This window comes from Eschscholzia californica, unplaced genomic scaffold (assembly GCF_041429995.1).
Source record: "Eschscholzia californica isolate CP2 unplaced genomic scaffold, dmEscCali1.0.p SCAF_1, whole genome shotgun sequence".
Taxonomy (NCBI): Eukaryota; Viridiplantae; Streptophyta; class Magnoliopsida; order Ranunculales; family Papaveraceae; genus Eschscholzia; species Eschscholzia californica.
Window position 1 is genome coordinate 25,601,125 of NW_028238198.1, and position 12,226 is coordinate 25,613,350.

At 35.2% G+C, this 12,226-nt stretch overlaps 2 protein-coding genes across 5 annotated transcripts; both read left to right on the forward strand.

The window, feature by feature from the left end:
- Positions 1-932: 932 nt before the first annotated feature.
- Positions 933-1,428, forward strand: LOC147565470 (putative serine/threonine-protein kinase At1g01540). The gene is made up of 2 exons (XM_086651903.1): positions 933-1,058; positions 1,105-1,428. The coding sequence occupies exons 1-2, from the start codon at positions 933-935 to the stop codon at positions 1,426-1,428; spliced, it is 450 nt and encodes a 149-aa protein (XP_086508029.1).
- A 1,526-nt stretch (positions 1,429-2,954) lies between these two features.
- LOC147565471 (S-adenosyl-L-methionine-dependent methyltransferases superfamily protein) lies at positions 2,955-8,960 on the forward strand. Of its 4 annotated transcripts, none has more exons than XM_086651954.1 (12): positions 2,955-3,191; positions 4,799-4,920; positions 5,032-5,125; positions 5,307-5,356; positions 5,859-5,908; positions 6,261-6,369; positions 6,534-6,594; positions 6,707-6,759; positions 7,140-7,232; positions 7,880-7,943; positions 8,227-8,334; positions 8,491-8,960. In XM_086651954.1, the coding sequence occupies exons 2-12, from the start codon at positions 4,894-4,896 to the stop codon at positions 8,733-8,735; spliced, it is 954 nt and encodes a 317-aa protein (XP_086508080.1). In that variant the 5' UTR covers positions 2,955-3,191; positions 4,799-4,893; the 3' UTR covers positions 8,736-8,960. The 4 variants fall into 4 exon arrangements, with proteins under 4 accessions (XP_086508080.1, XP_086508079.1, XP_086508078.1 ...); XM_086651953.1 differs by having other exon boundaries at positions 4,864-4,920; XM_086651952.1 differs by having other exon boundaries at positions 4,870-4,920.
- The last annotated feature ends 3,266 nt before the right edge of the window (positions 8,961-12,226 follow it).

Below are 12,226 nucleotides of genomic sequence, written 5' to 3' on the forward strand. Positions count from 1 at the left end.
ATGGAGTTGCGGGAGAGATGGTGAAGTGTTGGTGATGGTGGTAGAATGTTGGCAGAGGTGGTGGGGTGATGGGCAGAGGTGGTGAAGTGATGTGGTGGCAGAGGTGGCGTGGTGGTTGTGATGGAGGTAATGAAGTTGTTGTGAGGTGGATGTTTATTGATGGTGACAAAAAAGAAAAATATTTTATTTTATTTTCATAACAAGCTTTTCTAGCTCAAAATGAGCTAGAAACTTTTTAGAAAATGAGTTTTTCTAGCTCAAAATAAGCTGCATTTTTTTTTTTGCCGCCGCTTTGGGGAAAGCAGAAAAATTTCCGGGGAAGACGGTGCAAAACCAAAAAAACGCAAACCAAACGCACACCAGAAGTCGCCGGCCGGATGTTGCCAGCAACGGCCGGCGACTTCATCATCTTCTCTATCTCCCCCTTTATCTCTCTCTTCTCTCTCTCTCTTCTGCCTCTCTAGGGTGAACTCGAACAGTCAACAAACCTTCTCCTTTTCAACAACAACAAAAAAATAATAATAATAAAAAGCTAGCCCTCTCCTACTACTTTAGATGGTATCCGTTGCAACCTCTCTCTCTCTCTCTAAAAATCACTCCAAACTAGACTCTAGTAATCTACTGATCTACAACTCTCATAAAAAAAAACTCTACTGATCTACAATCTACTCTCTCTCTCCCTCTCTCTAAAATCACTGTTTGACAGCAAACTTCCAAAGAGCGACATTTCTTTTACTATCTATCCCTAGAGGTTTTTGCTTCAACTCCAACGGTTCAATATGCATATTAGACTTCCTTGAAGTTTTAATACACTCCCCGGAAAGTTCAGTTAAAATCGTTCTCCTCACGCCGCGATGAAGAATTTTACTGAAAACTCCGTTGATGTCGTTAACATATCCAAAAATCTGTTATCTCATGATCTCACAATCAAAATGTCGTTCCTTAATTTGAAGCTTTACGTCGTAATTGGAATTTCTGTTGGAATTTGTTTGAACGTTGCTCTTCTTCTGATTCTTCTCTGTCTGAATTTGAATCGTAAATCCAGAAAGCAGCATCCGGTGAGGTGTTCTTTAGGTTCATTTCTTTCGATTAAGTTGAACTCAGATAATTGAAAGAAAAGGATCAGATCGGAAGACGAATAATAAAATTGTTGATGAGAAGAGAAATGAGAAGAAAGAAGGATTTGGTTGTGAAAATGGAGGTTATAGAGCCATTGATATTGAGAATGGGAGTTCAGATTCTTCAAATAGTAAGATAATATCTGGCGGTAGTCAGAGCTCATCGTCGGCGTGGGCATCTGCTTCAACTGTGTCGGTGGAAGTTCTGAATCTTGGTTGGGAACGTTGGTATACGCTGAGAGAACTGGAGATAGCTACTAATCGATTTTGGGATGAAAATGTAATCGCTAAGGGAAAGGAGAAAATATAGAGAGAGGCAGAAGCGAGAGAGAGAGAAATAGAAGAGAGAGAGAAAGGGATGAAGAGGGAGAGGGGGAAAGGGACGAATAGAGAGAGGGTCGCCGACGTTAATGGTAGAAACTGCCGGAATCCGGTGGAAGTCGTCGGAGTTCTAGTTTAGGTAGAGGAGAAGAAGAAAAAATAAAAAATTGAAAGGGTGATGTTTGGAGGAAACAAAAAAAGTTTGTTTCCACCCAAAACTTATTACCCCGGAAACTTTGCTGATTTTCCCAAAACACTGGCCTTTTTTTTGGTGGCCAATACGTGGACAACTGTTTTTTTTATATGACAACTATTTTCGGGCCCGTGCGAATCAATTATGCTCGACTTAATTGGCTTGATTTAATAAAGGGACAACTCCATAAAGTCTTAAATACTAACAGTTACTAACTTATGGACCATTAACAAAATAATAGTTTAAAATTGAAAACCTAAGTTGTCTTCTTCTTCATCATCTTCTTCAGCATCTTCTTCTTCTTCCTTCTTCTTATTCTTGTACTGCTACTAAAAGTAAACTATAGTTTTTACCACTTTCTTTTGTTTTTTTAATCAAGCCCTAGATGAATGAAGAAGATAAAACTCATCAATCTCCACTTCCCTTATTTTTTTAGTAAATTATAGTTTCCACCACTTCTCTTTGTTTTTAGTGAACTATAGTTTCTACTACTTCCCTTTGTTTTTTTATCAAACCCTAGATGGGTTTTAATCAAACCCTACATTGATGAGGTAAGCCTCTAACTTTTTTAATTTTATTTTGTATTTTCGTTTGGGTAGTTTGAAAGAATACAAAACGATTTTAAGGCAAAAAATCTAAGTGAAGGAGAAATTCTCAGAATTTCGTGGGAAATCTACGAAAATATGTTAGATTTTCGTGGCAAGTTTCCTTCTGTCTTGCCAAATTTTCGTAGGAAATCTACGAAATTGGCAAGTCAGATTATATTTTTTTTTTACAAAAACTCAGAAATTAAGATCTCTCGTGTTTTGTCGATTTTCCACGAAGCACGAGCAACTCTACTTGTTTGTAAAAAATCTAGGGTTTTGAAAATTTTGATTTCTAGGTTTTAAAAGTTTAACGGGTTTTAGGGCTTTTAGATCTGATCTTTCTGGTTAGGAATATCCTTCAACAATTCCCTTCCCTTTGTTTGATGTCATAATCTTCTTCAAAAAAATTCTCTCTCTAGAATTTTGGGTTGATGATGAAGATGAAGTAGTAGAAGAAGACCAAACTTACTTAGGGTTTATGAGAAAAGAGGGAGGTGTTAAAATAATACATCTAATTCTAAGAGGACTTGAGTAAAAATAATAGAGAGTTGTCCCCTTAGAAACTGGTGTCCATATAAAAAGATTAATATTTGGGTTGTCCACATAAGATAGTTGTCCATATAAGAAACACGGTTGTCCACGTATTAGCCACCTTTTTTTTTTAATCAAACGAATCAAACGCGCAAATTTTTCAATGAGCTCTTAAAGTAAATTTTTTTGTGACACTAAAAAACTGGGGCGCCTTCAACAGAACGTAGGGGCGTTCCGCGTTTATAACATAAACCCTTCTCCCTCCCCACAACTATCGAACAGAACCCCGAATCGCACTAAATCCCCAAATTTCTTCTGAAACCAAAGAAGAATCAAATCAGGGAAGAAGAATCAAGTCGAACTAGGGTTCCATTCGAACTAAACGCCCCTGCATTCGAACTGTGTCTCTCTCGTCTCCATTGGTGTTTACATCTTCACCTGGTAACTCTCTCTCTCTATCTCTCTCTCTCTCTTTATACGGTTTCAAACTCTTCTTTTACTCTTCTCCTTTCTCAATGAATTTCTCACAAATGATCGTTTCTGGGTTATTTAGAGACACATTTGCCGCAAGTCGACTTATCAACTTCACTTCAGATTCTCACTTCATTCATCTCAACTACTCATTCTGCATCTTAAATTAAATTGAATGCCCAAATGGGTTTACTTGGAATATAATAATGAAAGCATATTTGGATAGAAATTATCCTCAATCTACTATTTTCTTATACAAATTTATGCTAGAAAAGAACTTTGAACCTGATAATTACACTAACCCAATTTTAATTAAAGCTTGTTCTGTTAGATTGTTTGTAAAAGAAGGAAAACAAATTCATAATCATGTTTTGAAAACTGTTTTTCATTTAGATGTTCATGTTATAAATACTTTGGTTATTGTGTATGGTGTTTGTGGGCATATGAGAAACTGTTCAATGAAAGTCCTGTAAAAGATTCAGTATCATGGAATTCGATTTTGGCTGCTTACGTTAAAATTGGAAATGTAGAAGAACAATCCTAATTTCTAATGAATTATGGTTCTACAAATTAAAAATTTGGAATTTGGAGTGCTAGAATTAGGAATTTGGGGTCTCGAGCGGAATTTTATACTTCTGGTTCTCTGAAATTTGTAAATTGGACTCTAAAATTGTATACTTCTGGTCAGTGGCAACCAGGTCCTCAATCTTTCTCATCTCTCTGAAATTTTATACTCTAGAAATTTCAGAGTTCAGTTCATTTTATACTCTGTAAATGAGGGTGGTAACCCAACGGCCCATTTTTGGTTTGATTCCGTCCATAGATTTTGACACGTGTAATTTGTAAATGAATATGTAAAACATGGTGTAATATGTGAATGGGCAACAAAGTAATTTTGAAAAATTGAAAGTTAAATCTAACAGAAGGTGGTGGAAAATGTAATTATTAAAAAAAGGTGGGGATTTATGTAAAAGCCATTATCAAAAGGTGGGGATTCCATTAATTTTCCCAAATCTTTTCTAGAGTTTTGTAATGGTTATTCAATAGGGAGAAATTTTACATGCAAAATGTATTGAAAAATAATGTGAGATGATTGATTTTAGAGAGATAAGGAAGATGATGGTGGTGATGGCGGAATGTCGATTAAGAAATAGACAAGAAGTTTTTTCGATGAAGGGTTCGTCGGCAATTGAACATTCTAGGTTCCGCCGACGACCCTTCTTGGAAGGGAAGAGAATAATTTTGAAAAGAAGGGCAAAAATGTAAATGAAAAATCAGCTACTGAAGTTGACTAATGAAAAATGTAAAAGGGGGTGATACATGTACCGCCCAAGCTCACCGCCGCATATAGGATGAGGAACAAAATCGTCCGTTCACAGGTGTGAAATGATGATTTTGCCCCTTGTACATTAGCCACGTAGGACAGTCGGTCAGATGGGCGGGCCATTAATAATTTTTATTTTAAAAGCTCATCATCTTTCAAAGGCCATTTGGTGAGTTTGTCATTTTGGGGGACGAACAGTAATTTTTATTAGACTCACTAACTTTTTGTTGAAAGGTTCACTTTTCTATTTCAGTAAATCCTCATTTTTCTCGAGTTCATATGAATTGAAACGATGTTGTTTGCTCAAATTTGATGAAGAAACAGATATCTAGAGTGTGATTTTGAAGAATGGGAAAAGCTTCCAGAGATAAGAGGGTGATTTTCTTAATTGGATCTGAATGCCTTTTATTAATTTTATTTCTGGTATTTTGATTTCTTTGTCGAAAACTCTTTTGAGATTTTGTTTTTGCTATTTTGGATTTGAAGGATATTTATTATCGAAAAGCTAAAGAAGAAGGATGGCGTGCTCGAAGTGCCTTCAAGCTTCTTCAGATTGACGAGGAGTTTAATATCTTTCAAGGTCAGTTTTTTTTTTTTACTTGAAGCTCTGCATTTTAATGTTTTCTGCTTGAGTATAAACTACGACTTTAAATTTCTCATTCAAATCAGCAATTTACTGTTTGAGTTTTACAAATAAATTTCCTGGGATTTCTTTCATTTTCAAAAATAGTTGGTAACTTAGTATTGACATTTTTCTACAGGTGTGAAGCGTGTAGTAGATCTTTGTGCAGCACCTGGTAGTTGGAGTCAGGTATCTTCTAGTGACTACTATAATCCCTCTGTCGGGTGGCTACTATAATCTTTCTGTCAAGTGACTGTTTTCAAAAAAAAAAATATTTGTTTTAAAAAAAGTGACTACTATAATTCCTCTGTTGGGTGTCATGTATTACACTTGTTATGTTTCTATATCCCAATTGGGAATTTGGGTGATCTTAATTTTAACGTAGTATGTTACTTGTGTTTTCATAATAACCATTCAGATTTTTAAATGATTTTCAAGCTCCAGATTCTGTATATTGTCAAATACGTTTAATTAGTTTATCAGAGGCTCCACAAGAATGTGTTTAGTTATCATGTCCTTTAAGGGTTGGCATTGGATGGAGTTCTTTGAGAATAAATTTGAAGATTATCTTGTAAATATTGTATTGTTTGATATATTTATGTGCTGATTAAGCTATCATTGGCTCCTTGCCCGTGTTACTTAAATTATAACTATTGTTGGCCAGTGATTAATGTGGATGTTTTTGTTATAGGTGCTTAGCAGAAAACTATATCTGCCTGCCAGGCTTTCACCAAACAAAAGGTGAAGTCACATTAAAGTTTGTTAGAGAAAATATGCGTATTTTCTTGTTTTGAATTGTGAAAGGGTTAGTTTTGTAGTATGTTTCTGCTTGTTTACAACCATATAAATTACAGTGATGATATTGTTCTTCGAAGTAGAGAGTGAAATATACTAGGCCTAACTGCCTAAGAAGTCTCCTCAATATTGAAGTTAAATTTATGCTTTTCGCCTTCGAATTTTAACCTGGATGCATGTATCTAAAACTTGTTCATCTGTTATCTGTTTGCGAAACATAGTGATACCTTGAGTCAAGTTTATTTGTTTCTTTTAGCACTTTGAGCTTCTGAGAACTGACTTGTTCATGTTCTTGCAGCAATGGTGATCTTCCACTAATTGTTGCTATTGATTTGCAACCCATGGCTCCAATTGAAGGTGTTATTCAAGTGCAGGGTGATATCACAAATGCTCGAACAGCTGAAGTGGTAATGAGTTGCGTTTTGCTTTTTTTCTTTCTCCTAGCTGTACTTTTCCTAAGTGACTCAAGCTTGGTCAGCAATGATATGCTCGATTCAACTCTTTGTCAGTGCCTTGTTTACCCCTAAAGATATTGTTCCTAAAAATCATCCCTTATTGGATCTCTTGTCAGGTCATCAGGCATTTTGATGGCTGCAAAGCTGACCTTGTTGTCTGCGATGGTGCTCCTGATGGTTAGTAGTTGTTCTAAGTGTCTTTTTTTTTCTGACTCATCATGGCTATTTTTAACTATATTTTAATAGTATACTATCTCATATTGTCACTATTTCGTCATGCTGAACGCAGTCACTGGACTTCATGATATGGATGAATTTGTTCAGTCACAGCTTATACTAGCGGTAAGTTGTAAGATGACAGCTACAATTATTTGATTATAGAAATACCAAGACATCGTTCAATGGTCAACAGTTCCAAACTTTTAATTGTTAGCTGTGTGGTTTAAAGGACGACCCGAACCCGATGAGTAAGCCAACTGTTTGCCATTCTAGATTTGGCGCGAAAAGATCCATCCTTTACCTTGTGGTTATCATTTGTTAAATTTGAATTTTTCCGATCTCATCTGATGATCTATAACCATCGCATGTTTGTTCGTTTTGTTTGATATACTTCGTAATTATTTTGCAAAAGATGCATATGGTGGATTTTCTAATTTTTTATGATGCTTTAACATACAAAGCTTGTAATACCTCCATCACAGTTGTTCTAAATTTTAATGCAGGGTTTAACCATTGTTACTCATATACTTAGAGAGGGTGGAAAGTTTATTGCAAAGATATTTCGGGGAAAAGATACTAGTCTCCTCTACTGTCAGGTGAGTTGTCTCTGCATTTACCTCAAAGTGTTGAATGATGGGGGATATGTACTTGCATATTTACTAGTTATCTTTTGTTTTTCAGTAGGCTTGAAATTTATGTACAAGCTTCGTAGAGTAAACTATTGATCCAAAGGTTTTCTTTATCTAGACACCAAAGAATAGTTCGACCCCGTAGGTTCTCTTCCCCTTTCCTGGCAGGCATAACTAATATAGCTATTATGTTCACAACAAAGAATAGTTCGACTCATGTTTTATTTCTTCAATCTGTCCTAGTCGAAAGAAAATAAATGTTTGTAATATCCGCTGATTACCCTGCTTATAGATCATCGCATTGAATCTCACTGATATAGAACGTGTACTGAACCCCAAGAGATTCATAGTTTGGATTTTCCCACTGATCTGGCCAGTTAGTCAGTTGACTGTTCATAAACATATTGGCATCTAAGGCTCTACTGATGTGCTACTTTCTTAACCATGGCTGTTGTTATAAAGGTCTGTCTAAAGATGGGATGATGATCCTAGATCCAATGATTTCAGGTTTTTGTTTTAGCTGGTATATTGTCAACTTTTGTAGTTTATCTGCATATTTTTTCTCAGAAACTTATGACTTGTGGATTGACTCGGGTCTGACTTTCTTTTTGCAGCTGAAACTTTTTTTTTCAGTCGTGACTTTCGCAAAACCGAAAAGCAGCCGAAACTCCAGTATAGGTGAGAGTGACTTCATTTCTCTTTTCCTCTAATCCTTTTTTTTGCTGGCTGTCTTACAGTATAAGTTTTTCTCTTTAGATCCTCCATGACTTGATCTTCTATAACTTGTATGGGATTCGTTATTACTCCATTTTATTTTGTCGACTTCGGTCACTCCCCCAAGAAATTACCTTGATTGCGTATTCGACAGAGTTAAATATTACAAGTCATTGCTAATTCATAAGTTTAACGAATTTCTCTGAACTACACTAATTTAAATTTATGCATGGTTGGTTGACTTCAGAAGCGTTTGCGGTTTGTGAGAATTATTCACCTCCGGAAGGGTTCAGTCCGAAAGATTTACATCATCTTTTGGAAAAAGTGGGCACTCCCTTTGGAGAAGATGACTTAGGTAAGTTCTTACCTTAATAACTAATAGCTATTGCAGCTTGATGATTTGAACTCTGAATATACTAGTATATCATCAAATGGGTATCTCCTATCGAAATTGTTTGATATAACCAAGTTCCAAAACCAGCAAGAATATAAGCTATTTGTTTTACTTCAGATTGCAGAAGTGGATGGTTAGAAGGGCCAAATAAGGTCTATATACCATTTCTGGCTTGCGGGGACCTTAGCGGATACGATTCAGATCGTTCATATCCCCTTCCGACTAGTGCAGACGGAACTACTTACCAGAGCTTGGATCCAGTCCAACCTCCAATTGCTCCTCCTTATAAAAGAGCTCTGGAACTGAAGAAAGCTTCCAGCCATGGTATCCGAGACCCTGAAAATCACTCTTTAGGTTCCTAGATAGGTCTGAATCTTATGTGCCTTTCAGCCTCTATGGTTCTAGGTGAACTGTGAGCTTTCATGGTGGTTTTACAAATTATTACCAGAAGTAAAAGATTAACAACAATGAGGTTCATTTATCAAATTATTATATCAAACCTTTAATTCGATTATGATAACTGAAAAAGTTGAATGCTAAAAAGACAGACAAAATTCAGGTAATGGCAGGAGAAGTTTGCATATAAACTATTTCTGATTCATTTGAAAATGGTAGCTAAAATAACAGAGAATATAATCAAGAAGAAGCAGGAAGAGAATTGGAATTCTGGAAAGAAGAATTGATGAATTTGATACAATCTTCAATGGCTTCGGTATGATGAGAATCAACCTGATGATGAAGATGATGATGGGCTGCGTATGATCTTGATCTTTCCAAATTAGCATATGAAGAAGAAATCTTGGATGAAGTTCTTCTCCTCCATGACACCAAACTTAAAGTTCTTACAGTTTTAGAACTCAGACGCTGTAAGAAATTCATGGAGTTCTCGATCTCTCTCACTCGATCTTTCTCACTCAATCTCTCTCTCATATACGTTTGAAGAATGGTTAAAACACTGAAGTTGGTGGAACAGAGCTTTCACAACAAAGAGGAAAGGAACAAAGTAATGGTCAAGAATTCTTACTTCTCATTGGAAGTTAGTAATATAAAGACTCTCAGAAAGAAGACTTGGAAAAAAAATCATCTACCTAATTTTGGATTGGGAGATTTGCTGTTTGGACTCCCTTTTTTATAATTGACTTGCTGTTTGGACTCCCTTTTTCCAGTGTTGCATTTTGGACTCCCTTTTAACGGAATCACCTCGGAATATTCCGTTTCTAAAGTTATACTTTAAAAAAATCCCACTTTACCCTTGCATAATTAATATTGCAGTTTGGACCCCTCCTAATTTATTTAGCTCAAGTAGTTAAATAAACTCAAGCAGGAGATTTGTGTTCTTAATTTCAGGAATTTGGAAATTACACGTATCATCAAGATTAACGATGGTCAATTATTGTATCAGAACTTGCACTACAACGCTCAATCTTAAATGTCAATTCTGATAACTTAAATCGAGTTTTAAAAACTGCTTAGTACAAATGGGTATCTTCAAAGAACAGAAATCGGTCATTAATGGAGGAGAAATTAAGAAGCTTTACTCACTTGAACCAGTTGGTACTTTACTACTAAAAGATGCATACAGAAATATGGTATCCATTACTTTAGGATTGACCCAGAAAATTTTTATGATTCCAATTTCATTATATGAAGGAAGGATTGGGTGAAGAAAGTTTTGCTTTCAAGAAAGGAAGACAATTGGGGGTTATGTAGAATCTCATCCTGAACAAGGTCATTTGTTTACCCTAGATCATTTTTGTGATTTTATCTTTAACTCATCTAAAGAGCAAAAAAGTTGAAACCTCTAAATTAACCCAAGTAAACTTTGGTAAAGAAATAAAGTAGAGAGAGAAAGTAAAGGAGAGATGAAGAAACAGAGTAGAGAGAGAAAGTGAAGGAGAGGAGAAAGTGAAGGAGAGATTATTCCTTTTATCATAAACTAAAAGGAATAATATACTTGGATAATCATGAAGTAAAAATAAGTAGAGAGAGAGAGAGAGAGAGAAAATTTGAGAATAAACTATGGGGTTAACTGTGTATTAGTTTAGGTCTAAGTAGAGGGTAAAATAGTCTTTTCCTCTCTCATGTAGTTATATTTAACCTATTTTTTAAAAAAGGGAGTCCAAAATGCAACACTGGAAAAAGGGAGTCCAAACAGCAAGTCAATTATAAAAAAGGGGGTCCAAACAGCAAATCTCCCTTTTGGATTTTGGTTCCATTTCCACAAACGTCTGTTTATATCCAAGACGACTGCCGAAATACAAAAATATTGTAAGCTCATAATATAAGTCTCGCTGGTCACGCTTTTCTTACCGATAATCTAATATATAGCCCCTTCGAATACTTTATATTAGAAACCTTACAAAATTATATAATCCACTCTTAGAAACTAAAAATTATATTTTGGGACCAGAGTTGGACATTCCATGAGGAAGAAATTGGGAGATAGAATATACAAAGGGTGAGAGTGAAAGTTGGTATTTGTTGTGATAAGGTGAGGTTAGGTGCCAGGTTTGAAGATTTGGTGTATCTCAGAAAAGTATATACATAAAACTAAACAATCGAAAAAAAAAAAAAGGACAATTCAAAGTCGAGGGATACACGTACGGAGGTATGAACAAAACCCTAAGTTCAAGTCGGAGCAGGGAAAAAAAGGTTCAAGTCCAAGCCCCGTTATGAAATTTGAAGAAGATAATCGAAAGGGATACGCTATATACACTTACTGTTTTTATCCTATAATCTCACAGTTATTCACACTCAGACTTAAATCTAATTTTATCCTAACACAGTCACTTTTTCAATACACAAAAATGTTAATCAAATGCTTTGATCAGTTTCCGTTGATAAGATGAAACCAATTTTATATTCAAACTATTGGATAGATGCAACGGATGTGTAACTAGACATAAAACATCGGTACAGTCATATCGACAAATAGGAGAGAGGAACATTCAAGAGAATTTTGATAAATTTTTACCGGTAAGGTGAAACCGTTGGTATACTCAAAAATAAAATCGATGTGTAACATAAGATACCGACACATTTAAAGAGAATTTTGATGTTACTTTTTTTCCGTTAAGATAAAACCGCATTACATATCGGTTGCTTTGTGTAGAACTATAACACAATATGTTAGATTGGCGCCTCCAATAAATTACCTCTATGAAGTTTTTTATTTTACAAGAAGATAATTGTTTGATTTCGAGATGTTTCTAACGAAAAAAACACTTTCAGTGGTGGGATAGTGAGTGTGGTCAATTAAAGAATCAATGGAAGGATTCCTATGTTTTGGGAGCGGTAGAAGATTTAGGTATTTTGGGTCCGTCGGCAAAAAGTCTAAAATAAAAATTAAATCGATTTTGAGTCCAAGCTTAATATAAAGTAGGTAAAAAGTCTATTATGCTATTAGGGTCTAAAAAATTGTACAGCAATAAGGTAACAATGTCATGAAAAATGATCTTTTCTTTGTGAATCTCAAAAAATGGTATATGCGGAAATGATTTATGGTACATTTCAAAAAGAAAATTATTTTTGAACTTTTGGCCTATTTTATTTTAATAGTGGACACTATTGTATTATTAGGGCTGCTGCGACAGCAAAGTAATAATGTAATGGGTACTTTTAAAGTGGTTTTTGTTGTAGTAGTTGCCCACTATTTGTAATTCGGACATTCCACCGATTCTTTGTTTACTTTTATGGAGTTATTTTTACGTGATCCCTTAGTTTATAGCCGGTAGTAGTATGACTCCATATCTTTTGTAAAATGCACAAATAATCTCCTTGGCTCCTTATGGTATTTACCTTCCAAATTTTTGAAGAGTTGGATTTTATCTTCCACTTATACCTTTATAAGTAA